Raw genomic sequence first — 27925 nt, forward strand, 5'->3', positions numbered from 1 at the left:
TACTCTCCCCATAAGGCAAGACGGGGAGGGGAAGATGCTTGGCTCTGATGCACATGACTAGACTCCCGTCTAAACTCCATTTCTTGGCATCAAGTGCAGGGAAACCAAACTGTATTCCAGCTCCGATTTATGCCCTTTAAGCTGAGTCTTTCAGGTCATGGTTTCCTTGGAGGAAGCCCTGTTTATGTCAGAGGACGTCCGGCCCATCCAGGGCACTCTAGCTCTCTATGGAAAACGTCCCCCGTGATCACAATGAACTTTAAAACCAGAACAACTGGGCTGGGGATTAAAGAGGACTCAAGTCATAAATTAGCATTCCCTCCGGGCAGTCACTAAAGGAAACCAACCATTCGTTCTTCTACTGGGATTGCCAATGCTTCAAACACTTGGGGAGCGTTTCGTGGCACTGCTCAGGGAAACGGCGCTGTTACTCCAATCACTCCCTACTTTCGACCGATAATGCTTTTCCCAGGGGCACCTCACTCACCTGACTTGACTTCAAGTGGCTCTTGGCCTGTCCTAAAGAAACAAACTTATTCTAAAAGAATAGAGATTCCTAATCACCGGGAATCTTTCAATTTGCTTAAAAAGTGCCACCGACTTTTGGAAACAATTCTGAAACACAAGTTTTCCAACCCGTTTTTGAGTAACAATTCTTCTATTACTTGACTGGTGCCCCTTCCCTCCCCCCATTAACTGTTCTGAGGAGGCCAGTGTTGGGGGGCGGGGAGGGAGAGGGGAGAGGGAGATCCATTATGGACTAACGAAAAGACTATACAGTCAGACTGATTTCATATTCCAGTAAGAACGAACAAAAGCTTTAGAACGAGGCAAAGATGTTCAGGTACAAGAGAGAAACGGAGCCATCAGGAGTCGCTCTGACCCCCCGGTGCGGCCAGCGGGGCAGAACCCAGGCCGGAGACCACAGCGGCTCTTTCCAGTGGAACAACGTTCATGAAAGATGGGCCCCCACTACCTTGTCCCTCCCTCTGCGTGGTTCAGCATTGGTCCACACTGGCTCCCCATTAGAATCGCCTGGGGAGCTTGGAAAATAATACCAGTTGTCTGGCCACCTCCAGACATCGGAATCTGAATCTCAGAGGGTGTGCGTACTGTTTCTTCCTTCCTTCCCCGCCCTTCCTGCTCTCCTCCCTCGCTCTCTACCTTCCTTCCAAGTTCCCAGCTGACGTGGATGCACTGAAACACAGCAAGCGGGGGGGGGGGGGGGGGTGACCCCCTGGGCAGCTGGTCCAGAGAAGGACCATGGCCTCTGCCCACGGAGCATATCTCAGTGGGCAAGAGGAGCTTCCAAACAACGCGTCCCCTTTATCACCTCGTACCCTGATTCCTCAACACAAAGATAACATTTTTTAAATGGGGGGTGAGAGGCACGCAGTGTGCCCTTGACTAGCCACATCTAAGGTGAAGACGCCTGTAACAGCACAAACGAGGAAACCACCTCAGAGCCCAGTCCCCGGAGGTGGACTACGTGATTCTTCTCCACAGGGAGCCGCCTCTGTGGCTCCTACTCGTGTGCTGGCCTGTTGACCTAAGAGATAAAGACCACATACCGGCAGTATCTTGGGCTGTCACATCCACGCCGTGCGTAATCATGACCCTGAGACATTCCACGTGTCCTTTTGTAGCAGCGAGATGAAAGCTGGAAAAGAGGTAAACAATCTCCTTCAGATTTCCACTCTTTAGAGTTCATCCCCGACAATGTTCTTTGCCTCTTCGTGAACACTTCCTTCCTCCCACTTGAGCTCCATAACCAGTGAGTAGATATTATTATCAACCTCATTTTAAGGATGAGGAAACGGAGGCTCCCCCTGGTCTGAGAATTTGCTCATGGGCATTTTTTATTAAGCAATGGAGCAGGAGCTAGTCTTAGGTCTTCCAATCCAAAGACCAGGCTTGGAAAAAAGTAAGATTCAACTACATATTTGTCTCTTCACAAAGCGATGCTCAAAGACTTGCAACTAGATTCCATTCCTAAATAAGAATTACTTTATCAACATTTTCTGTTGCCTCGTGCTTTCACGAAAGCCATTATTTTTAGGAAACATACTCTATAAAGAGAAAGGTATCCAACCCAACAGTCATCAAGACAACATCAATGTCAGGTCCATTGCTGTGTTGCAGCTAAATAACAGTCGTTGTACACAACTTCTGTAACGTGTGCCATTACATTACCTCCTTTCATTCACATAACAGCCTTTGGAGGTGAGTCCTATACTGTCTCCATAGATGGCAGGTCTACACACAGGCGCAAACAGCATGAAGTAAAGCCCACAATTAAGCTCCAGAATCCAGTAACATTTGGGGATACAAACCATGCCCCGCGTGTGTAGACTTGCCATTCAAAGAAGAGATAACATCCACATGCCATACCAGGCATCCCTGCAGGTCCCAAGAACGAAGGGCATTCCTGGAGGCAGCAGGAAAGCCCAATTCCACGGAGCATTCAGGCCCAGAGGCCGAGGAGGCCAAAACCCTTGGGAAGGTCTCTGCCAGGGAGGCCTTCCCTCTTCTCCGTCTCCTTCGTACAGGGAAGACGCCAATGAACCTTCCCGTTATCCACCTGCCTCAGTTCTGTTCTAGGGAGTTGCCTTCTCGGGACACTTGCCAGGCAGCACCGTAGAGTCTGCACCCCTGAATTAAGGCCCAGGCAATATGTTCTTCACAAAACAGAACTGTCACTGGGGCCCAGGGTCACACCCAACCAGCAAAGCCAAGAGGTAAACCAATTCCAACCCGGGTTAGCTTGATCCCACACCTCTGCTCTGGAGATCTAGGCTGCATGAAGATGGACAGATGAGCAAACAGCCAAGCAACAGATGAGCAACAGTCAGCAAGGTACCTCTGGGAAGTCAGTTTAACCTGTCTGAGCCTACACTCCCTGCACTGGAGAGCGTGGGGACAGAATCAGATGATATCTGATGCCTCCTGCAGCTCTACCACACTATCGTTTTGTCCTACCTGGTTCTGATCACACCAACTATTTCCAAGTTTGTGCAGCCATTAATGTGTAATGTCTCTTTACAGTCAAACTCCGCTTTGTAGATGATTCCACATAACTGTTAAACTTTGGTCATATGGAAATACTTGGAAATGTAGTGACTTATTTAAATGGAATTCCTGATTAAATTCAGCCTAACCAAAAGAACCTCCCCACCGGGCAGTACGAGTATACCTCTGTTTTTCATCATCGCTGGCCTAACACAATTTTATAAGAAGTTCACCTTTAAGCAGCGAATTGTTTAACTGGCCTTGGTGAAAGGTTTCTAAAATGCCCCCATCCTTCATAACAGTACACGTAACACACTTTCATTGCTCTTGAGGACGTGAAGTCGCCAGCAAGAGTCTCAATTACTGACCTGCCTTCAAGGCTATTCATCCCCATGCCCCAGATTAAGCCTTAATATCCATCTTCTTCTCTTCATGTCTGTGCTTGTCTCTGAGATGTTCACTCTGCCACCTCCTATGGCCAGGGGAGAAACCCAAACTATCTGGACAACAGGGCAGCCACATCCTATCTTATACGTAAGAGTACCGGGAGCAATGATTAGCGTGCACACACACACACACACCCACACACACGCACATGCGTGTAGACATATAGGGTGGGGGCCGAAGGAAGTTTACAGTTGTGAGTACCCGAAACACAGAGCTTATTCTCGTATTAGTATTTATTAATTACTAGAGGCCGCGTGCACGAAATCTGTGCACGGGGGAGGGGGGGGTTGTCCCTCAGCTCGGCCTGCACCCTCTCCAATCCAGGACTGCTGGCTCCTAGCTGCTCGCCTGCCTGCCTGCCTGATCACCCCTAACCACTCTGCCTGCCGGCCTAATCGCCCCCTAACTTCTCCCCCCTGCTGGCCTGATTGCTCCTATCCACCTCTGCCTCGGCCCCCACCACCGTGGCTTTGTCTGGAAGGACGCCCGGAAGACGTCTGGTCTAATTAGCATACTACCCTTTTATTAGTATAGATAATATTATTTGTCATACGAACCACTATAAACCTACTTTTGCCCTATTCTGTATAACTTTTGATTGAAGCATCACATATGCAAAGAAAGCCACATATCATAATTCTATAGCCTGCTCATTTTCACAAATGGAGCATGCCCATTTTATCTTCATACCAGTGAAGACGTGGCCGGAGACCCAGATGCCCTCCTTATATCTCCCGCCAGCACCCAGAACCTTTCCATGTGCCCTTCTGCTTATCCTCGCACCTCCCCACCCTTTTACTATTTATATTTTCCCCACTCAGACCTCTCAGGTGACCTCCGGATTGCAGACTGTGTTTACAGGGGGTAACACTGCAGACACGTGGCAATGAAGCATTTCTGTGCGCCATTTCTGTCCGTGGAGAAATGTAGTCTGACCTGGGACCTGCGGGTTTCAGGATCTTTATCTGGAAGGTCCATGAGGATTACAAGGCGGGAGAAGTGATGTGTTGGGAAGTTGGACTCACTACCCAATCCTGCAATAAAGACTCTTACCAACAGAAACCAACCTGTGGTTGATTGCTGTAGCGTGTTTTATTAAGGGATCAGCTGCTTAAGGTTTCACTGTATATGCTTTAATAAATTGTGTGTGTGTGTGTGTGTGTGTGTGTGTGTGAGTGAGAGAGAGAGAGAGAGAGAGAGAGAGAGAGAGAGAGAGAGGGAGAAAAGAGAGATATTTTGTTTCATCTCTCTTCTCTTGGTAGAATTTGGATCAGGAAGTGACTTTTTCCTCTATTCTGGGAATTCTCCAACTATTCTGCAGAATACTGTGTCCTGCTGAGAAAATAAAATGATGACAGTCTTTTCCAAATGCATAAATTTCCCACATATTTCACCTAAAACGTCAGCAGTCAATGCTCTTACAGAGAAACAAAATGCCAGCAGCCATACCTAGGAACTGCCGCTCACAGGAGGGCAGATGAGCGTGCTTGTCGTTTTGCCCTGCTTGACCAACATCATGCTTTCAGCTAACAACACCGTTTTCACTGACGGGATTCGGTTAACGGTGTCATCACTTCAAGGTGTTTTTCAAATAAGACTCTACCTCCCAGGTGTGTGCTGTGTCCCTATGGCACACAAAAGCTGCGGCTCTGCTTTCTAAAACCCAGGGGCATGAGCGGGGGATACGCCTGCAAAGGAAGAGCTGGTCATTTTAGCCACGAGTTTCTGATTCATCTTCCCAGACAGACGAGGAACTCCCCTCTGTGTCATCAGGCCTTCACCCCGAGGATGCATTTCCGGGAAATGGGAGCACAGTCAAGAAACACGCTATTTAACTTGCTCTTGGGGGACCCGCGCCCGTGCTGTGCCCTGCCTGCCCTCCAGCCCTGTCCCCCGGGTCTGCGGCCCAGGAGGCAGGCCTCTCCTGGACTCACCCAGTGGGCTGCCTTGTCCTTCAGCTTCTGGTTGGGTCCAACCAATGGAAGACACACGAGACAAGAGACAAGAGGATGAGAGGCGAGTGCAGGGCATCACCCTTCCTCTCCCCCCCGCCGAGCCACACCCTGGCAGTGGCTGTCCCCTCGGTGAAGCCCGCGTTCTGGGCACCGGCTCTCCCTCGGCTTTCGGTAGCTGCTCTCTCTCCTTGCGCCTTCAGACGGGAAGCGGTTCTCACCGTCACCTTCTCAGGGCTGCCGTCCCAGCGTGTTGGCTTAAGCCCACCACAAATGTGTAAGGAGCACCTTCCTTCACTCGAGGCACCCAGCCCATGTGGGGGTGCCACCTGTTTCCCGCTAGGACCTTGAAGGACACCCGTATCCCGTAGTTTGTGTGTGACCACCCGCAGGGTAGATGGTTAGGTTCCTGTGGATATTATTTGATTGTAAATACTTATGAAGGCCAAGTGAAGCATTAAAAAAAAGTCTCAACTCCACATAGAACAGAGTTGATTATTTAAGACATTTGGGTATTTTGGCTAAAATACTTTGATGGGAGAATGTGCCAGGTCACTTTAATTACATGGAATCTGACAAGTGACTTCAAAAAAGCTTTCTGGTATACTAGCAGTCTTAGGCCAAAACAGGAACCAATTTCAAAGGTTCAAGAATACATCTCTCCAAGGATAAGAAAAACAACTGACTTAAATGACAGCCAGCACCAGTCTAGAATGTCCCGCGGTGCAATGAAGAAATGCTAAAGTTCAGATGTCAAACTGTGACTGTGGTCTTGAAGGAAGAACCAACACAGGAGTCCACGCCGTTGTACATGGCACTCTGCTCTAAAACTGGGAGACTCGTTAGTTCTGTGGGCAGATTCCATGGAACAACAAGCAAGACAGAGTCTGGACATGTTGGACTTGGTTTCAATGTCCAGAAGACGGGCTAGCAGACGCTGAATCAGAACCACCACTGCTTAGGAAATGAAGGAGGGAGAAAGGAAAGAGGGAGAGAGGGAGTGAGAAAGGAAAGAGGGAGAGAAGGAGGGAGGGAAGGAAGGAAGGAAGGGAAGGAAGGAAGGAAGGAAGGAAGGAAGGAAGGAAGGAAGGAAGGAAGGGAGAGAGAATAAAAGCTAAATGCTCCCCCTAGCCAGTTTGGCTCAGTGGATAGAGCGTCGGCCTGCGGACCGAAGGGTCCTGGGTTCAACTCCGGTCAAGGGCATGTATCTTGGTTACAGGCTCCTCCCCGGCCCAGGCCCTGGTTGGGGCATGTGCAGGAGGCAACCAATTGATGTGTCTCTCTCACATCCATGTTTCTCTCTGTCTTTCCCGCTCTCTTCCACTCTCTCTAAAAGATCAATGGGAAAATATCCTCGGGTGAGGATTAACAACAACAACAACAACAAAAAGCTAAGTGCTCTGCCACTGAATGGGAACTCAGGAACGAAGTGTAGACAGTTGCAGACAACAAAACAGCCTCCACGCCTGGTCTCAAGCCTCGTCTCAAGCCCGCACTTGAGCGGCCAGCTTTCTGGCACCGCTGCTGGAAGTGATAATCCCCAAAGCAGGGCTTGGCAGCAGCGAGTCATTAGCATTCAGCCTCTGAAGGTGAGCAAGAAGCGGAGCCAAGTTCTAATGGGACACTCCAGTGGAACGCTGGGTGCTGTGGGTGGAAACACACGGTTAATCAGTGACAGAGCCTGGTGGCAGGGGGCAGGAGTAGGTTCCTTTCTGGTGCAGTGACTGATACGTGTGGGCATCTCAGTGGTGGCGTCCAGGTGACTGATGGACATCTGTGGGGTTGCCTCGGCTTAGGGAGCAGAGGGTGTCCCCGGTCAGCGACAGCTGGCAGAGAGCATGGCCGGTGGCCCCTGCTGGCCTGTGTCCTGGAGAACTGGTGAAAGGACACCCCTGCATCTAGGGTGTGCAGACTGGGGTGAGATGGGAGGCAAAGCAGTAGGTGGGTGAACGCGGCCCCATCCTAAAACAAAGACACTGTCCTTGTCCACGGTAACTCTAGGGCAGTGGTCGGCAAACTGCGGCTCGCGAGCCACACGCGGCTCTTTGGCCCCTTGAGTGTGGCTCTTCCACAAAATACCACGGCCTGCGCGAGTCTATTTTGAAGAAGTGGCGTTAGAAGAAGTTTACGTTTAAAAAATTTGGCTCTCCAAAGAAATTTCAATCGTTGTCCTGTTGATATTTGGCTCTGTGGCCTAATGAGTTTGCCGACCACTGCTCGAGGGTATTGAAACTAACCCAAGTCTGGGGCAGCTTTCCTATTTCTATAGTTGTATATTTTTATAAGCACTGCTACAGCTAAATATATCCGTCCCCTCCTATGGTGCCTGAGACCGCGCTATTGATGTGCCAGGCACTGCTCTGAGCGCTGAGAAACGTGGAGAAAACGCAGTCCCTGCCTCGTGGGTCTCGGCTTTTAGTGGAGGATGGAAGCCAAACCCGAGGTTCACCACGGGGGGTGCGTGCGCTGCCCTCCCCCTGCATGTCTGGCGATGTCTGGAGATACTTTGATTATTTGAGGGACGGGGGGGAGGGGGGGGCATTCTACTGGTACTGAATGTGCAGGGGCCAGAGATGCTGGCAAACACTCCGCAAGGCACCGCACGGCTCCCCACAACCACCAAGCACCTACCGAGCCCAAACTGTCCGCAGTGCTGGGCGGAGGCACGGCCATTCTGACCGTCCAGGAAACACAAATGTGTGATGCTGAACACCCTTCCATTAAGCCCCAGTCAAGACCGAAGAAGCAGGAGCGCATTTTAGTCCTTGCATCGATAAAATTCATCGTTTAAAAATGTACAACTCAGTTATTGTTAGTATATTCTCAAAGCTGTGCGACCAGCAGCACACGCTCTAGTTCCGGAACATGTTCATCACCGTAAAATACAAGACCCGGACCCATGAGCAGTCCTTGCTTCTCCCACGCCACCCCAGCCCCTGGCAATCACCAGTCTCCATCCTGCCTCCGCGGGCTTGCCTGTCCTGGACATTTCATAAAGATGGCATCACACAGGACATGGACTCTCATGTCTAGCTTCTTTCCTTTGGCATGCTTTCAAGGTTCACCCGTGTTGTAGCATGTCTCAGCACTCCGCTCTTCCCTTAAAAACATTCCATTGTATGGCTCTACCACATTTTGTGTATCCACTCACTGGTTAGGGTCATTCAGATACTTCTGGGTTATGAGGACTAATGCTGCTCAGCCATTCGTGTACAAGAGTTTGTGTGTTTCATTCCAGTGGGTAGGTGCCGAGCAGAGGAACTGCCGAGTCAGGCAGGGCCCACGGTTAGCTGCGAGAAACTGCTGAGCGGTTCTCTACAGCCGCCGCACCACCTCACATCCCGGCAAGGGCGCAGGAGGGCTCCGGGTCCCCCACACCGCGGCCAAGCCGTTCCGTCCTCTCTTAAACTCTTCCCGGTTAATTATCGGCTGAAATGTCCCCTAAAAAAACATGGAAGAGTGACTGCAAAGCAAATGTAGAACATCCCTGGCTCTGGCTCTACAGGGGCTTTCATTCCTAATTGTAAAGTGTGGCCTTTCCTTTTTTTTTATTTTTTATTGTTGAAAGTATTTATTGTTGAAAAGATGTCCCCTTGTTCCCCATTAACCCCCTCCACCCTGCTCCTATCCCCCACCCTTCACCACACTATTGTCTGTGTCCATGGGTTTATCTCTTCCCACCCACCCCCACCTTCCCTCTGAGATCCGTCAGTCTGTTCCATGCGTCCATGTCTCTGGACCTGTTTTGTTCATCAGTTTATTCTGTTCATTAGAGTCTACATGTGAGTGAGATCATGTGATACTTGTCTTTTCTCTGACCGGTTGAAATAATACTCTCCAGGTCCCTCCATGCTGTCTCAAAGGGTAAGAGATCCTTCTATTTTAACAGCTGCATAATATTCCATAAATGTACGACAGCTTTTTTACCCACTCATCCACTGTGGCCTTTCTTTCAGACAAGAAATGTCGTTCAAGAGTCTGTAATAGCAATGTGTCTCCCCAGAGGTTTTGTTGGCTTATCTTTGCCTTTAGACAGGTCCAGAATTCAGTAGAGGAGGGAGGGGTATAAAAACCTTCTCTCCACTCCTCCAACCCCAGGCCCAGAGCCAGGGAGGCTGGCCTGGCCGAGGATAGAGCAGGCTGGCTCTCCAGACTCTACGGGAGCTCACACGACAGCACTCTGACAGCTCAGGCCTTGCCCACTCCAAGAGTGGCCCACGGACCAGGAGCTTCTTAGAAATGCAGGCTCGGCCAGCCAGTGTGGCTCAGTGGTTGAGCATCGACCTATGAACCAGGAGGTCACGGTTTGATTCCTGGTCAGGGCACATGCCCGGGTTGTGGGCTCGGTCCCTAGTAGGGGGCGTGCAGGAGGCAGTCGATCCGTGGTTCTTTCTCATCATTGATGTTTCTATCTCTATCCCTTCCTCTCTGAAATCAATAAAAATATATTGGGGAAAAGAAAAGAAAAGCAGGCTCAGTCCCCACCGCACATGTACAAGGTTCCCAGCTGATGCACGTGGAGACGACATCTGACAAGCACCCCCTCATGGATGACAAAGAACGCCGCCATCATTCTTACCAAGGCACCCACTGTTTCAAAGTTCGTTTGAAAACAATCCCCTTCGCCTTAAAAACAATCTCGTGTTGTGTCCCACACAAAAGGAACCCACGCGGTTTCAAGTGTCATTGCAATCGGGGGCGGTTCGCTCTGTGTATAAAGCTCGGCTGGGCCCTCAGACAGAGATGCATGGAAAAGGCACAAACAGAGCAGCCTGAGGTTTCCATACCACGACTGTGATCCCTTACTGCTTACCAACCCCTGGACTTTCTCTGCTTCTGTCACTTGGAAAGTTCCCAAGGGGTCTGTGCTGAAGAGTTTTGTGGCTCCCAATCTCCCCACCCCACTCTCCTACCCCCAAGAGAAGGTCAACCCCCTGATGTTCCCAGTCGCCTTTCTGAAACGGCAGCCGGACGCCAGCGCAGGGCGGTGGGGGAGCCCGCAGAGGGAGGGTAAGTGGCCTGGGGCCGGGTGCCATGCTGGGCGTGCTGACCCTCAGCTCCCTCAGCTCTACAGCACGTTCCGGAAACTCAATCACCACCTCACCCATGATAACCGCAGCGGGTCTACTGGAACACACGGCACTAGCTACGTCTGAACTCATTGCAATCCCAGCCTATGGGGGGGTTTCACGGCTATCACCCCCACTTTACAGAGGAGGAAACCGAGGCACAGAGAAGTCTGGAAACGTGTCCCCAGTCCCAGAACGAACAGGCAGGGAGCCTGGATGCTGACCTGGGCACCCTGCCCGCAGCGCCGGCCCTTCCCCGCCTGCTGGGCGATCGCCGCGCCTGTCAAACCGCTCTGCAGACTGGGCAGCGCCGCAGAGGATCACTTACTGGCTGGGCGGCTCTTTGAAAAACAAAGTTTGAACTGGAAAAATGAAAGCCTTTGGCCAAAAAGCAAACGCTGGCTTCTCACGGGGCAGCTGAGGCTCTCCCCGGGGCAGGGGTGTGATGGGAGCGCAGAGGCCAGCAGCCTGCCTGGAGGGTCACTTCCCACAGGCACTCAGCGCTGTGCAAGCCTCCCCGCAGCGAGCGCTGGGCCCAGGCTCCTTCCCCAGGCCCTTCACCCGAAGGGGGCTCCGCTGCGGCTCCCCCAGAGCCGTGAGGGCGGCCTGGAAAGTTCCTGCCATCTTTCGGAGCAGTAACAAACAACTGTGGCCTCGGGCTGCCAGCTGAAGCACAGAGCTGGAGGCCAGACAAACTCGCGAGGCTGCTCTGAAGAGGCTTTGATTCTTCAGGCTCATCCATTCACAGGAACTCACTCGGACCACGCTCTTCCTGCTCCAGCTCCCGGCCCAGAAGCGCTGGCGGTGCAGTCAGGAATGAACAGGGGCTGCCACGCTGGCGCTTCCAGTTCCTTCCACTGCCTCTGCAGCCACGGTCCCTCCTCGAATCAGGCAACCCACACGCCCACACCAAGAAATGGCCACGCCAGGCCCGATTCCCACAGTCAGAGGGTTCAGAAGGATACACTCGTCTAGCACCCCCATTTCACAGATGAAGACACTGAGGCCCAGAGAGGCCGGGGAATGTGGAAGATCAGGGCTTGCACTCGCGGCTCCGACGCCAAGAGCAGCTTTTCCCGGATGTGCCTATGTCTCCCTTCTTTCCTCTGAAAAGCTCGTTCTGCCCCCGGGAGGGGGCTCCTAGGGTCAGGAAGACTCTGAAATACTTCGTGCCCCTAACCAGCTTTCAGGATCCCTGGAGAGCGCCAGCATTTCCCAAACACCTAACATCGCCTGCCCTTGAGTTGCATTCCTTTTGTACGACATCTTTCGGAGGGGAGAACACGATATTAAATCATATTAAAAACAAATCAGGATTTAACCCAAAGTACCCCCACCCCCCACCAATGGCCCACAGGCTCCCATCCAACCTCACCTCCCAGCTCTCTCCATTCATACCAAACACCCTCAAACCCGGGGCCTTGGCCTTGCTGTTCCCTCCACCAGGACAACAGCTCCAGGAAAGCACATGGCTCGGCCCCTCAGACACTCAGGAATCCACTCACACGCAGGAGTCTGCTCAGAAGGCCCTTCGCTCCCAAGTATTCCGAGTGGCCCGGCCTCTTCATTGTCCTCCGTGTCCCTGACGTCACACGAGAGGCCCGTGCTTAGAGTCTGTGCGCCCGTCAGACTGTACGGCCCGTGAGGGCAGACACTGTGTCTTGCCTACTGCAATTTTCCAGGCAGACAGAGGGAGATAATGTGAATCTTTAGTTTTGAATTTGCTTTTTTAGTTTAAAGTTTCTATTCCGAGTTTCCTTAAACCAAGATGCACCCATAAACCTGCCTAACCATGTATTTCTCGGGTTCTAATGGAAGTTCTTAGGGAGAAGCTGTCCTTTATGTTATCACTAGGGGCCCGGTGCACAAAAATTCGTGCACTCGGGGGCGGGGCGGGGGGGATCCCTCAGCCCGGACTGTGCCCTCTCACAGTCCAGGAGCCCTTGGGGGATTCCACCTGCCGGCTTAGGCCCGCTCCCTCTGGCAGCCCGGGAGCCCTCGGGGGATGTGCGACTGATGGAGGGGAGTGGGCCTAAGCTGTCAGTCGGACATCCTTAGCGCTGCCGAGGCGGCGGGAGAGGCTCCTGCCACCGCTGCTGCTCTAGCAGCCATCAGCCCGGCTTGTGGCTGAGCGAAGCTCCCCCTGTGGGAGCGACTGACCACCAAGGGGCAGCTCCTGAGTTGAGCATCTGCCCCCTGGTGGTCAGTGCGCATCATAGCGACCAGGCGTTCTGCTGTTAGGGTCAATTTGCATATAGGAGGATAAGCTTGATTTTTCTACCCGACATGGTACAAAGTGTGGTGCCTAGACCAGCACATCAGCATCAGCAAGGGACTTGTTAGAAATGAAAACTCTTGAAGATGGCGGCATAGGTTAAACACCTAACCTGCAGCCGGGCACAACAATTTCAAAAATACAACTAGAGGTCAGAACGGACATCATCCAGAACCACAGAAAAGTTGGTGGACTGAAATGCCCACAGCTGGGGGGAAGGAGAAGGCCACGGGGACAGTCGGGGAAGCCGTAAAAGCCTGAGGTATGGAGAAACGGGCGGAGACACGAGCACACGCGCCTGCGGGGAGGATGGAACCGGAGAGGAGGGGGCGGCTGATGACCTGGCCGGAGTTCACTGGCAGGAAGGAGATAAAGGCTCCGGAGTGCGCTGAGCGCCGGCTCCGATTGCACTGAACCCCATTCCGGGCGAAACCCTGGGAAACTCACTCACTTTCGCAACTCCGCCGCCCCCGCAGGCCGCCCGGCCCGGGACGCTGGGGACGCCGCCGCAGCGGCGGCGCCCGGAGCCCGGCGGCCTCCCACCACCCGTCCCCGCCGCGCAGCCCCCGCGCGCCTGGTCCCGCGGGCCGCGCGCCCCACACACCGGACGGAGGCCCGGGCGCCCTCTCCGTGCACCTCCCGGCGGCGCTAGACTTCAGTAGAGTTGACTGAATTCAAGGGATTAAAAAGTATAAATTGGGGGGACGCCGCGGCGGCGACGTCCGGAACGCGGTGATGGCGGTGCCTGGAGCTCGGCGGCCGCCCAGCGCCCGTCCCAGCCGCGCAGCCCTCGCGCGCCTGGTTCCGCGGGACGCGCGCCCCACACACCGGACGGAGGCCCGGGCGCCCTTTCCGTGCACCTCCCGGCGGCGCTAGACTTCAGTAGAGTTGACTGAATTCAAGGGATTAAAAAGTATAAATTGGGGGGACGCCGCGGCGGCGACGTCCGGAACGCGGTGATGGCGGTGCCTGGAGCTCGGCAGCCGCCCAGCGCCCGTCCCAGCCGCGCAGCCCTCGCGCGCCTGGTTCTGCCGGACGCGCGCACCGCGCACCGGACGGAGGCCCGGGCACCCTTTCCATGCACCTCCCGGCGGCGCTAGACTTCAGTAGAGTTGACTGAAATGAAGGGATTAAGAAGTACAAATTGAGAAGTTTGAAAAAGATGGCGGCGGAGGTTAAAGGCTGTTCTGTTGCCTCGCACCCAGCGAAATCGGAGGGGATGAGGTGTGGAGGTGCGTGGGTCTGGCTGGTGGCGGGGGAAAGGGGCTTTTGTTCCAAACCTAAGGGAGATTAGCTCTCCATCACCCTGAAACCCATCTTCTGGCGAACCCCGGGAGACCCAGATGCCTGCGGGGAGAGGCGGGACTCTTGCAGAGGTGCGCCCAGCAATCAGTGTTTGCTGCGCTGGAGTGCGGAACGAGGGGACTTAGATACATGGAAGGCAGAAGGACCAGACTCACAGCCATCGAGGCTCGCCGCACCATGGCCTGTTGGCGCCCTGAGACCCCGCCCCGCCCTGGGACCCGCCCCGCATGTTTTGAAGACCTGCCCCGCAAGTCTTGCAGGCACACCTGCGCCCCAAGCAACGGCTTATGCATGTGGGTGGCCTGCCCTCTGGCAGCGGACCAGATGATCTGCTGTTCTAGTCGGACTGCTCCAGGGCCACTCAGACAGGAGGAAGAAACTACAGTTTTTGCTGTAATCCTTGCTGAGTGCCTAAGGCAGTAGCTGATCTACACCCCATTGGAGACCCAGAAACGAGGGCATCTAGTGGTCTGTGGGAGATGACACCAGATTTCAACCACGTGCATAAGGGACACATTCAACGGGAATATTCAGTGAGCGCCAAAGCTTTGCTGCACCAAGACCCGGCCCATAAACGTGTCTCCTGTACAGCAACTCTTCCTTTATAGACAAAGAGAGCCCCCCCAATGACACCAACAACAATCAAGACTTAACTATACAAAGGAGGACCAAGATGGAGGCATAGGGCGGAAGCCTGATTGTTGCCTACCACAACAACTTTGAGACTACGACAAGAGAGCAGAGCAGACACCATCCAAGACCACCATAGGGCTGGCTGAGTAGATGCTCTACAACTAGAATAAAAGAGGGGTATGTGGGATGATGCTGATGCTGGCGACCCAAAGACCACACTTTAAGAACTACAGCTCAGGCGACACAAAAGAACTATGGCTCAGGCGATACAACAGCGGCCTGGAACGTGCTCGGCGCAGTTCCACCGGCGGTCTCCGGCTGAGGGGACGGCTCCACTGGCAGCCAAGCACGGACAGACGAGCCCCTATGAGACATGGGGTGGGAGACTCCGCGCTTGCTGACCTCTGAGTCCGTCAAGAATCTCAACGCCCCGGAAGCGGCCAGGTGCGCATGCTCGGCGACCGGCCATCGATGCAGACCCAAGGGCCGACGCAGCGACGCCAGACTGGCCCACCGCCATGCACCGGGTGCACCGGAGCTTCGCCGAGCCACCGCCCGACGAGTTCTGCAGCAGCCATACTGGAGCTCTGGAAGGATGGCCAGGGGAATTGCTGAGGGGGGATTGACCGGCAGGAATTGGGATCGGGAAGACGGGGCCCCGCTGAGACCCGGGTGCGGGCGGGGTTGCGCGCCTCTGGACTCGGGTGTGGTCACACGCCTCTGGGTATAAGTGAGGCCTCACGTTCCTGGGTCTAGGTGAGGCCACATGCCCCTGGGTCCAGGTGAGGCCGGACTCCGGGTCCGGGTGAGGCCAAGTGCCCCTGGACCCGGATGACGCTGGATCCCGTGCCCGGGCGAGGCCAAGCGCCCCTGGGTCTGGGAGAGCCCACACACCCCTGGGTCCTGGCGAGACCATGTGTCCCTGGATCCGGGTGAGGCTGCGTGCACATAGGCCCGGGTGAGCCCAAGTGGCCCTGGGTCTGGGAGAGGCCAAGCGTCCCTGGGTCCGGGTGAGACCATGTGTCCCTGGATCCGGGTGATGCCTTGTGCACCTAGGCCCGGGTGAGCCCAAGTGGCCCTGGGTCTGGGAGAGGCCAAGCGTCCCTGGGTCCGGGTGAGACCATGCGTCCCTGGATCCGGATGAGGCCTCGTGCACCTAGACCCGGGTGAGCCCAAGTGGCCCTGGGTCGGGGAGAGGCCAAACGTCCCTGGGTCCGGGTGAGACCATGTGTCCCAGGATCTGGGTGAGGCCTCGTGCACCTAGGCCCGGGTGAGCCCAAGTGGCCCTGGGTCGGGGAGAGGCCAAGCGTCCCTGGGTCCGGGTGAGACCATGTGTCCCTGGATCTGGGTGAGGCCTCGTGCACCTAGGCCCGGGTGAGCCCAAGTGGCCCTAGGTCTGGGAGAGGCCAAGCATCCCTGGATCCGGGTGAGACCATGTGTCCCTGGATCCGGGTGAGGCCTCGTGCACCTAGGCCCGGGTGAGCCCAAGTGGCCCTGGGTCGGGGAGAGGCCAAGCGTCCCTGGGTCCGGGTGAGACCATGTGTCCCTGGATCCGGGTGAGGCCTCGTGCACCTAGGCCCGGGTGAGCCCAAGTGGCCCTGGGTCTGGGAGAGGCCAAGCATCCCTGGGTCCGGGTGAGACCATGTGTCCCAGGATCCGGGTGAGGCCTCGTGCACCTAGGCCCGGGTGAGCCCAAGTGGCCCTGGGTCTGGGAGAGGCCAAGCGTCCCTGGGTCCGGGTGAGACCATGCGTCCCTGGATCTGGGTGAGGCCTCGTGCACCTAGGCCCGGGTGAGCCCAAGTGGCCCTGGGTCTGGGAGTGGCCAAACGTCCCTGGGTCTGGGTGAGACCATGCGTCCCTGGATCTGGGTGAGGCCTCGTGCACTTAGGCCCGGGTGAGCCCAAGTGGCCCTGGGTCTGGGAGAGGCCAAGCGTCCCTGGGTCTGGGTGAGACCATGTGTCCCTGGATCCGGGTGAGGCCTCGTGCACCTAGGCCCGGGTGAGCCCAAGTGGCCCTGGGTCTGGGAGAGGCCAAGCGTCCCTGGGTCCGGGTGAGACCATGTGTCCCTGGATCCGGGTGAGGCCTCGTGCCCCTAGGCCCGGGTGAGCCCAAGTGGCCCTGGGTCTGGGAGTGGCCAAACGTTCCTGGGTCTGGGTGAGACCATGTGTCCCTGGATCCGGGTGAGGCCTCGTGCACCTCGGCCCGGGTGAGCCCAAGTGGCCCTGGGTCTGGGAGAGGCCAAGCGTCCCTGGGTCCGGGTGAGACCATGTGTCCCTGGATCCGGGTGAGGCCTCGTGCACCTAGGCCCGGGTGAGCCCAAGTGGCCCTGGGTCTGGGAGAGGCCAAGCGTCCCTGGGTCCAGGTGAGACCATGCGTCCCTGGATCTGGGTGAGGCCTCGTGCACCTAGGCCCGGGTGAGCCCAAGTGGCCCTGGGTCTGGGAGTGGCCAAACGTTCCTGGGTCCGGGTGAGACCATGTGTCCCTGGATCCGGGTGAGGCCTCGTGCACCTAGGCCCGGGTGAGCCCAAGTGGCCCTGGGTCTGGGAGAGGCCAAGCGTCCCTGGGTCCGGGTGAGACCATGTGTCCCTGGATCCGGGTGAGGCCTCGTGCACCTAGGCCCGGGTGAGCCCAAGTGGCCCTGGGTCTGGGAGAGGCCAAGCGTCCCTGGGTCCAGATGAGACCATGTGTCCCTGGATCCGGGTGAGGCCTCGTGCACCTAGGCCCGGGTGAGCCCAAGTGGCCCTGGGTCTGGGAGAGGCCAAGCGTCCCTGGGTACGGGTGAAGCCAGATCCTGGGTCCGGGTGAGGCCGTGCGCCCCTGGATCCATCCGGGTGAGGCTGGGTCCCAGGCCCGGGTGAGACCACGCGCCCCTTGGGTATGGGTGAGGCCACGTGCCCCTTAGTCCAGGTGACGCCGTGCCCCTGGGATCGGCCGAGACCAAACCAGAGGGAGTCAGACCTCCATTACCACCATTTGTCCACCATCCAGAGCTGAGGGGTCAGTGCTGACATGTACACATAAGGAACTAATGGACATCGAAATTGGGTCTCAAAAGAACTGTTGGTCCAGGGGGAAGCTCGCTACAGATTGATTCATTTGCCTGTCAGCATAAATATTTTTGCTCGTCTCACATTCAGTTCTTATTAGTATATATCTAGTGACATTTGATCTCGTTCATCTAGAGGAAATGAGGAACAACATAGACTGAGGAACAAGAACAGAACCAGAAGCAAGGAGGCATCGATCGGACTATCGGGCCTCAGAGGGAGGATAGGGGAGGGTAGGGGGAGGGTGGGGGGAGGGGGAGAGTTCAACCAAAGGACCTGTATGCATGCATATAAGCCTATCCAACGGTTAAGTTCAACAGGGGATTGGGGCATACGTGGGGAGAGGGGTGGGATGGGAATGGGGGGATGAGGACAAATATGTGACACCTTAATCAATAAAGAAATTAAAAAAAAAAAAAAAAAAAACACAATTCAACCAAGTGAAAAAAAAAAAAAAAAAAAAAAAAAAAAGAAATGAAAACTCTTGGGCTCCTGCCCGGACTTGGGGGTGGAGCCCAGCAATCTGGTCCAATGAGCCCCCAGGTGATTCTGATGCAGGTTCATTTCCCCACCACCGGCACAGCAGGAAGGAGCAGGAACTAAACACCAGCGTTCTTCGGCTCTGGTCTCAGCTCTGCCATCCCGCATATGTGACAACAAAGTCACTCAAATTCACTGGCCTCAGTTTACCCATCTGTCCATGTGGTCACCGAGGCTTCTGCCAAGTTCTCAAAGTCAGTGCTGCACCGTGTCCATTCTAATGAGGTCACTGAGCTGCGACGAGGCTCAGTCCACACCCAATATTTCAGCGGGACACCCCTTAATCCCGAAGGACCTGGATTCCCATTTCAGATTATAATCTGAGGGCCAGACAGGCAGTACGGACTGTCTCAGGGTTTCTAGTCACAAAGCCTTGGAAAACTGAATTCTCCTCTGCCCGCGGGGACCCACCCCATCAGCCAGAGAGGAAGCCCTGGGGGGCGGGAGAGCAGCACTGTGGCTGCCGGGCTGTCAGCGATTTCAAAAGCAGGCGCAACAGAGACTCGGTCGCTGCTTCTGCGAGGAACCCAAGTGGCAGAAAGGCTGAGAAAGGGGACATGGTTGCCCTTCCCTGCTCCGTGCTCCAGATGGCTACAATCAAAGGTGGCTGCAGAAGAGAAAACCAAGGCCGCACAAATAGGCTTCCTGTCTGAAGTGCTCACGAGGGGCTCGCAGAATCGGCAGGGCCACCTTCTGGGGACAGAGACCTCCTGGGGACAGGAGGGAGGAGGCGCGGATGAAAGACGGCATCTTCAGAACTAACAGACCCCACGGCCTTGCAGCCGAGCGTCAGCTCTTCGGGAAGGCCCGGTCTCAAAGCGCCGCCTGGAAAGAGCCCTTGGGCTTCAGGAAATCCCCGTCGGGGCCGATGGAGATGGTTTGTCTCGTGGGGTCACGACAGACCCCCAGACTCAGTACCGAGAGCCGAGAGCCGGTGGTCCGTACTGAGTCCCGAACCCTGTTAACCCACCCTTCCTTCTTCAGGCATGACTCCAGGGTGGCTGAGAGCATCAGGTGAGAAACGCCCAGGGAAACTGACAGCCTTTAAATGGGGGGAAGAATGAATGAGGGCGCTGCCTGAATGCGTCACAGAGGGAGCCCCTACCCAGCAGCGGGCACCCAGTTTAACGTGACTCCTCACGACTCCTTTCTTACCCAGCGCATAAGAATGAGCTCTGGCCCTGACAGTCTATAACAGGGGTGAGAGAAGGACACAGGTAACTGACCCATCAATCCCCGCTGGCCGAGGAAGCGCGGAGAGGGCTTCGTGAAAGAGACGGCCAGCTGGGCCCGAATGACACGCAGGACTCGGCGGGAGGGGTGGTGGCGGTGGCACCCGGGAAGGCATCCCAGGGACCCCGGGAGGAACAGGATGTTTCTAAGGGACAGGCGCGTGCTAAGTGATGTACGTGCCTCGACCCTTGGACTGCCTGGATGCTGTCAGCGTGAGAACCCCCTGCTCCAGGTGCCCTCTCTCGTGGGGTCAGACGGCGGGGAGGTCACTGCCTGTGTGGGTGGGACCCACGCCCATCCGCCCGGCTCTGCTCTCCATCACAACGCGCCGCTGCAGTTCCCAGGCTCTGCTGACCTCCGCCTGCGCGAGTGGGTCCGGCGGCGGGGGCACGCCAGAGGACGGAGGGAGGGGAGAGGCAGTCTGCTTCGGCTCTGAACATGACCCAGCTGCGTGTCTGAAGTCCTTCAGTCTCAACATACTTAATCCGGCTTTGAAATCAGCTTCAGAAGGAAAAGTCCTGTGACCCACCAATATTTCCCATTCAATTCGCATCAATTCGCACCATTTCTGCGGTTACAAGTCTTCCCTCTGAAGCACAACTGTGCAATAAGATCTGTTCAGCTTTAACGTGCCCTATTTCCCTTTAAAAAGCTCGTGAATTATGTTACTTTGCATCATACACTTTAAGGCCAAATTTAGCCTTCATTTTAATTTTATTTTGTGCACAGCATTACAGCATTACACACACACACACACACACACACACACACACACACACACTCACACACGGGCTCCTGCCTCCCCCCGCCCACCTGTCAGCTCTCAGGGGGTGGGACCTGCTGGGAAACCTGGGTCTCACCGTGGAGTGTCCAGCGCAGTGGTTCTCAGTTTGGGCTGACCATTCACACCACCTGGATGCTTTGAAAATCCCCAGGCCCAGACGGCACCCCACGCTCACGACACAGGTATCTCTAAGGGGAGGACACCCAGCACTTTTCAAGGCCGTCGGGTGATTCTAATGCGAGTCAAGTGGAGAATCACTGGTCTAGCGTCCAGTGGGGCCCTGACCTTGAACTACAATGATAAGCCCGTCAAGGAGAGAAGGAAGCAGCGGCCACCGTGTCGCTGTTTTTTCCTTTAGTTCGGGGTGGCCTCCTGCTGCGACCAGCACTAACACTGGCTTCTCTTCCCTGCACCCGCCCAGTCCGCCTGACCCCCCTTCAAGGCCCACCTCACGTCCCACCTGGGGCAGGAAGCACGCCGTAGCCACCGCAGTGCGTCCCCGTCTCTCCCCATCTGGCACCCCCCGCAGCTGAGTATTTTACGGTTAGCAGGACTGCCGCTGGTCTTGTCTCCTCGGCTAGATGCTGTGCATCTTCTAGACAAGGGCCCCATTCCCTCCTCCTTGGGCTGCGCTTACAATCGGGTTTGGAACATTGCAGAGGCAGGAGTCCCTCCCAACGGCTGGATTAACGCAACCAACATGTGGGCCAGTTGGCTGGTAGCAGCAGAGGTTCCATCACCTTCAGAAACCTCGGTGACCCAAACCAGAGTGGCCATGCTAGGGCAGCAACTCTGTCCTTCAGCGTCTCCCTCTGCCCCGTGGTAACAGGTCTTAGGAAAGACAGCGACTTTGCTGGAAGAGGATTCTGCAGGGGGAAAGGCTGCGTGACACAGAAAGTCTAGCAGTTTTAGGTGAATTCACTCGGCGGCCAAACTGACTTGATTTCCAAGACTCAACGGCTGGAATGGAATATCGAATGCATCCTGTTCTGAGAAAACAGCCACAACGGGCCCCAAGCCCTCAGCCAGAAGAACCCCTGGTCATGTGACTTACAGAACTCCAGGGCTCCCTCCCTCCCGTGTTTCACAGTGAAGCTCCACAGCGTCATTTAAGAATACTTGCACAGGTTCTTGCTTTCAAAGCCACAAAAAAGATCAGGTTTCCGACACGTGGGCCACGTGTGCAGACGGTGTCTACCTCTCTGTCTATACGTCCATGCCTGGGTGGTATTTCTTCAAATGCTACAGCCCCAGCAGTGATTTTATTTAGTCTGGTTGTTCCTAAGACAAACACACATAACGCTCACCAAATGCACACCACATGCAGGAGAGACCATCTTGAAACAATTAGACTGCTCCGCGGCCCCAAGTCTAGGGCCAGGGCGCCCTCCCACTTCCTCACCTCCACCGGGAACGGGAACGGATGGGCGGAGAAGCCAGGCCCGCTCCATAGACACAGCCTGCAGCTCATCTTGCTGCCCGCCTCCCTTCTGCTCCCTTCGGACCCAAGACACCGCCTCCTTCTACTCCTTCCTGCATGAATTCCAGCCATTCAGTTGCTTTCACTGGTTTGCAGCCCCTCTCTGACCAGTTTTAGAGGGAGAAACCTTTCAGACAGGGCAATGCTGCAGGAAGAGACGGCAAAAGCTGAAGAATGACCAAAAGGCCCATCTGGTCACTGACCTTGGGTTGGGAGGCGTCTGGAGAGCGTCTGCCGACATGGCTGCCTCGGCCGCCTCGTTCCCAGGACTGTGGGGGTCATCGGGGGTTTAGGTAGGAAAGGCTGGGCATGTTCCTATTTAAACTGCACTGGAAGCGGGGGCAGCTGAGTGACGGGCTGTGACACTCACCGGGAGAGCTCCTTTCCTCTTGGACCCCAAGCCACTTCACCCCTAATGAATTTACCCAGGAGACTTCTCCCGGCAGGAAAGAGTGTTTTCTCCTGAGAACCAGCCCGAAAAGTCGCTCCCACAAATTCGGACCAAAGGCCCCTCTGCGCTTAGCAGAGTGGACGAGACCAGCAGAGCTGCAGACACCCCGCGAGCCTGCCCCTCAGCGAGCCCCCCGCGCTGTGCGGGATGCGAGTCGCCCAGGCAGCCAAGGTCTGGCCCAAGCTGTTGAGGCTTTTGTGCTGTTGCTCCTGCTCTTCCAATGTAAGGAAACACACCCAGTTCTACACTAGGATTGCAGAGGTGTAAAGAGAGGAAAAACCACAAAGGGCTGAGCCCATCGGAGAGGGAGGCGCTCCGGACTGGACAGAGAAGCTGGGCCACCACCTGGACCTTCTCACCTGCGGGGAGGGCAGGGCGCAGACAGCCCCCCTCCCCTCCGGTAAAGGCAAGTGCGAGCGAACACTGAGCTAAGGAGGGGCCGGGCCGGGGGTGGGGGAGCCCTTGAAAGCCAACATCAGGGCTCCAGGTTGTCAGGCAACAGAGGAACACGGTGCGCTACGGAGCAAACTAGCAAAGTGGGCTCTCACAAAAGCTCCGAAAATAGGCCTCCAGCCTCACGCTGACACGCAGGTGGATAAATCACAGGGTGAACTTGAACAAGCAGGCAGGGAATGAGGCCAAGTACCAGCAAGGACCTAACTTTCAAGTGCACGCCCTGGCCTTGTCCTTTGGAGACAAATGCAAAACACTGCATGCACGTCCCAATGACATGTGGCCGTGCGGGCTGCACGGGGCCGCGGGGCCAAGATCTCCAGCGGAGGGGACACGCTGGGCTGGCCTGTCACACATGCAGGACCGCTCCTAGCAGGTCAGCAGTTCACGTGCTACCACACAGCGCACGTGGAAAGAACAGGCACAAGAACAGAACAGCCTCCACTGCGGGAGGAAGATCAAGCGAGGGAGGCAATGCCCAGGCAGGCAGGATGCCCGGGCCGCGCCAACTCCAGGGCAGAAGTGCAGGCGTGCGAGGGGGAAGGCTGCACCCCGGGGGCCACTCTGCCCGGACTCGCTGCCGCAGAGCACCCCTGGCCTGGCTAACACCATTCCATGATGCCGGAGGACAGGAGAGAGGGTTTCCAGCGACAGCCCCTCTCATTCTGCACACGAAGACCATTCGGTTTGAAAGAAAATATGAAGCCGGACGGGTTTAACTCCGTGGTGCCTTTCACACGTAAATTCCTGTAGTTATCCGTCAGTAACTGTCAGCATCCAAAGGAATATTCCAAGCAGAAAGATTACATGTTAACAGATGAGTAGCTCTGGAAAACCGTGCACTGAAAAAAAGAAATACCTCCTTTCTCCCTTTTTCACACAGTTCTAACTCCCCACGTAAGTGTCATCGAAGGGAAAAACGGCGGGCTTGCGCGTGCAAAGGTGGACATGCCAGAACTGGTTCCGGGGTGAATGCAGCAAAGGCTGTATCGGGTGGGCCTTCGTGTTACCGTCTGCAAGATGGAGGCGGTGATTTTTGTGTAACTAACTGCTCTGTAAGAGACTCAGATGAAGAAGTGACTCATGCTACAAAGATGGACCTTGAAGCCACTGTGCTAAGTGAAAGAAGCCAGAGACGAGGGCCCCACACTGTATGGCCCCACTTCTATGAAATATCCAGAACAGGCGCATTCACAGAGAGAAAGCAGACCAGGGGTTGCCACGGGGAGGGGGGAAAGAGGTTTGGAAGTGTCACTGCTTAATGGGTACAGGGTTTTACTTGGGATGATGAAAAATGTCTGGGAACAGACAATGAAAATGGCCGTACAACATCGCGAATGTACTTAATGCTACTGAAATGTATACGATGGTTAAAGTGGTGAAGTTTATCTTATGTATATTTTACCACAATAAAAAGAAGAGAGAGAGAATAGAAAACAGCATTCTGATTGTGTCCTCTATACATCCTCATTAACGAAAGGTATACATTTATTTAGCTGATCACAACCGAGGCTAAGCTGCTAATCTAAGTGTTCTATTTTCATTTCAGTGGGTACTGTCCTAGACAAAACCGTCACAAACCGTTATCTCCCCTCTCCCTGGCAGAGCTGCGAAAGGTGGGTTTGTGCAGACGCTTGCAAAGCGGGACCGGGGGAGGAGGAGCCAGGAAAGCTGTGTAATGCTGTGACCCAAAAGCACCATAACTCTCAGGAGAGTGGCCTCCGCCCCTGTCCATCCAATAGCCCTGGCTCCACATGGGGCATTGTGGGAAAAGGTTAATGGACCCATTCACAAACACTTGCTGGGTATCTACAACAAGCCCAGCGGTGGGCTGGATGGTGTAATTACAGCCGTGTAAAGTTACAGTCCCTTCTACCAAGAGAATTTTAATCCAGAGTGCCAGAGGGCTAAGCACTAACAACTACAAAGGGCTGGGATGGCTCAACACATCAGCCAACAGCCAAGGCCTGCCCAGTATTGGGAGCCCTGGCTGTCAAGTCCGAGTTCACCGGGTTTGCGCCCTGTGCCCCACACCCCAGAGACAGGCCTCTGCAGAGGCAAAGTCAACCCAGCGCCGGGGGGAGGGGCGCTCCACCTGGGGCTTTGGCTGAGGACAAGCCCAGCTCCTAGAGGACCAGACAGCGACGGAGAGAGAACGCTTCTCCCTGCCCTTCCAGAAACAGCCAGCCTGGTCCCTAGACAGAGCTCAGCCCCTGGAGCTATCTTGTGGCTCCCACAACACCAGGGCCGGCGTCTGTGCTATGGGATCTAGCGGGTGTCAGGAGGAGGGGTTCGTTGGCAAAAGTTGCTAACATGTGATGCCCAATCTCAGGAAAAAGTGCCCTTTATTCTCGCTACCGATCCTTCCATCTAGAGTCAGTCTGGTTTCTAGATGCTGGTTCTCTCTGGTTGACCCTACATGGGACACCATAAAGTATTGATTCCTGGGCCTCTCCAAGGCCACGTGATACAGGACATCTGGAGCAGGCACGGCATCAGTATTTCTTAAATCACCCAGGCGATTCTAAAGGTGGCAGGATTGAGACCCTCTCCTCTAGGCTAAGAAGCAAAGGGAACGGGCTTTATCAAGAGCCTACTATGGCTGGGTACTGGGCTAGCTCCTTGCATACAGCATCAATCTCTCCAGGTGCCCCTCAACTATCTTCTTGGATTTGTTCTGGCCATAAACATACGGTCCCTCAGAGCAGCGCTCAGCCTTGGAGGGACGAGAGAGTAGGAATAGATACCCCAGTTTCCTTACCCCCTGGGTGGGCTAACTCTGAGGCACACCTCCAAGCTGGGGTGAGCAAACTCTTTCTGTAAGAAGCCAGACAGTCAGTATGTTCAGCTTTGTGGGCCACACAGTCTCTGTCCTGACCACTCAAACCTGCCTTCGCAGTGCAGCAGCAGCCACGGGCAATGACCAATAATGGACTTGGCTGCATTCCAATAAAACGTTATTTACAAAGACAGACAGCAGGACATAGTTGGCCAACCCCTGCTCTAAGTCTAAACAGATTCCCAGAAGTTCTCAGTGAAAATGCGTTCCAGTTGGCCATAGCAGTAACCTGCCAATAGCAGGCTACTTCATCCCCTCACTGCGCACTTCGTGGGGTCGCTGGCGAGAGAAACGACCTGCACTCAGATTCTTGTCTCAGAGCCTGCTCTGGGGGCGCCCACCCAACATCGGCATCTTGTTTTAGACTCATCAATACTATGGAGGTGAATACACCATCTCCATTTTACAGTGAACAAACTGAGATTCCGGGACTGCAAACTGGTAAGGGATAGAGTCCAGATTAGAAGTCTATTTGGCTCCAAAGTCAATGATTTCTCTACTGCACGACCAGAGTAAGGATGGAAACACACACACACACACACACACACACACACACAATCGAATAGCTTTAATTATGGCGAGCAAGAGTCCTACTACTCATGTAATTACTGACCTATGTTAGAAAGGGGTTTAAAAAAATAATAGAAGTAGTAAGGCTACATGGTTATGAAAAAATACTCTCTTTCATGCTATATCTAGGCCAGGATAGAATCCATTTCCCATCTATCAGCTGGTTGCAATCCTGGTGCTCTTCCTTCCCTGGTGAAATCTGTGGTTATACGTGGGAACAAGTACAGCCATTCAAGGTAAAGCCCCTGTGTCACGTGGAGCCTGAAGAGAGAGGAACTAGACTGAAATGCCCTCTTCCATACATTAACATGGGGCACGGGGACAGCAATTTCTCAAAGCCCCTTACGGGCCCTTGTGGAGGTCCCCTGCGAACCTCGGGGTTCCAGGGAACACCTGGAGAGCCGAGAACCCGCCCAGTTAGAAACCACGCTTCACAGCTTACGCGGTCTTGCCCTCGCCGTCCTGTTTGGTGGCACTGGCCCCCTTCTTGCCCAGCAGCGAGGCCACCTTCTCCGCATCTCCGTTCTCCACGGCCTGCAGCAGCCGGTCATCGTTCTTGTTCCACTCATTGGTCTGTGGGCAAAGGGGAGACACAGCGTCAGCGGACAGCAGTGGCCACGGCCGTGCTCACGGCAGAACCGCGGGCCTCCTGCTCCTCCCCCCCACCCCCTACCCGATGGGCGCTTTAAAAATACCTTCCCCTTCACCATGGCAGCACTCAAGAAAGCCGGTTTCCCAAAAGGAAACATCAACAGTTCAATGAAATAGCAGCCGGTCACCAAACTCTGCAATGAAGTTACTTGTTTGAACTGAAGCTGGGGAGATGAGGCAACTTACAAAGACCTGCAGGCCAGTTTACACATTAGCTTGTTTCCAGCTCAACCTGACAGCGGGCCTCTCAGAGCAATGGCCTTTGACCTGGCCCACAGCTCACTGGGCCCACGGGGTTACAGAACCAAATGGCCAACGGCTCCAGGCTACCTGAGGGGTGATAATACACGTGTCATTTTTTGTCTGCCTTTTTTTGCCACTCTTTCCGGCCTGCTTACCGGGCCCTGAGTTCTGAGCCGTGTACTGATTTTAAGTAGTTGTCCAGGCTACGGACTCAACAAAGTATCACCAGAAACAAAACAGCTTCCTGAGCGAGCTACTTAACATCAAAGAGCTCGGAGCAAAGCCTCCTGGGCCGAACCCCAGCCCCGGCAGAGCACTTAGGCGAACACAGGGACGGCAGAGCGATCGTGTGCACAGGAATCAGCTTTCACTCTCACAAAGGGAAGAGGGTCTCTATGCAAAAGAAGATGGGCCTTGAGGACAAGACCAAGAAGTTTCCAAAGTGAAGGCAGCAAGCAGTGAGCCACTAAAGGTCTGGAGCCGGGAGTGAGAGGATACAATCGGCGACGCAGGAAGTCATCGGGAGAGGTGAGGCCCATGGGATTAAAGGGGGGAGAAAAGATCCTGGGTCACCTCAAAGCCCATGGGTCACACTGCAGGCCCCAGTCACCTCCAGACTCCCCCTGCAAAGCCTGCTTTCTTGCCCCTGTCACTAAAGACCCCCCTCCCCACTCCGAGAGACTCCTCCTCACCCCCCAAACTCTCTATACACAGGTCTCCAGGGCTCCTTGTGGCCTCCAAACAACCTCCAGAAATTCCGTACTAAAGGCTTTGCCATGGACCACTTCAGGGAAGGAGACGGAAGAGATACTGGAGATTAAAAAACGAACAAAAGGGAATTTTACAGGACCACAGTCTTCCGTGGCCCCAGGGTGTTCCCAATCTCTCTGCGCGGATGGGACTGGGAAACCCAACGGGGCTCTGCCCTCTCACTGAGCAGGGGT

The 27925-nt window shown here is 55.0% G+C and overlaps 1 protein-coding gene across 2 annotated transcripts in view; it reads right to left on the reverse strand.

Moving 5' to 3' along the window:
- The window catches only part of RAI14 (retinoic acid induced 14), a 133898-nt gene that overhangs the window by 30982 nt on the left and 74991 nt on the right, over window positions 1–27925 (reverse strand). For both annotated transcript variants that reach the window (XM_054715332.1, XM_054715333.1), the window contains exons 3-4: window positions 26530–26660; window positions 1572–1660 (exon numbers count right to left, since the gene is read on the reverse strand). In XM_054715332.1, coding sequence (XP_054571307.1) covers window positions 1572–1660; window positions 26530–26660 — 220 coding nt within the window. The remainder of the gene's footprint in view (window positions 1–1571; window positions 1661–26529; window positions 26661–27925) is intronic.

This window comes from Eptesicus fuscus, chromosome 4 (genome assembly GCF_027574615.1).
Source record: "Eptesicus fuscus isolate TK198812 chromosome 4, DD_ASM_mEF_20220401, whole genome shotgun sequence".
Taxonomy (NCBI): domain Eukaryota; kingdom Metazoa; phylum Chordata; class Mammalia; order Chiroptera; family Vespertilionidae; genus Eptesicus; species Eptesicus fuscus.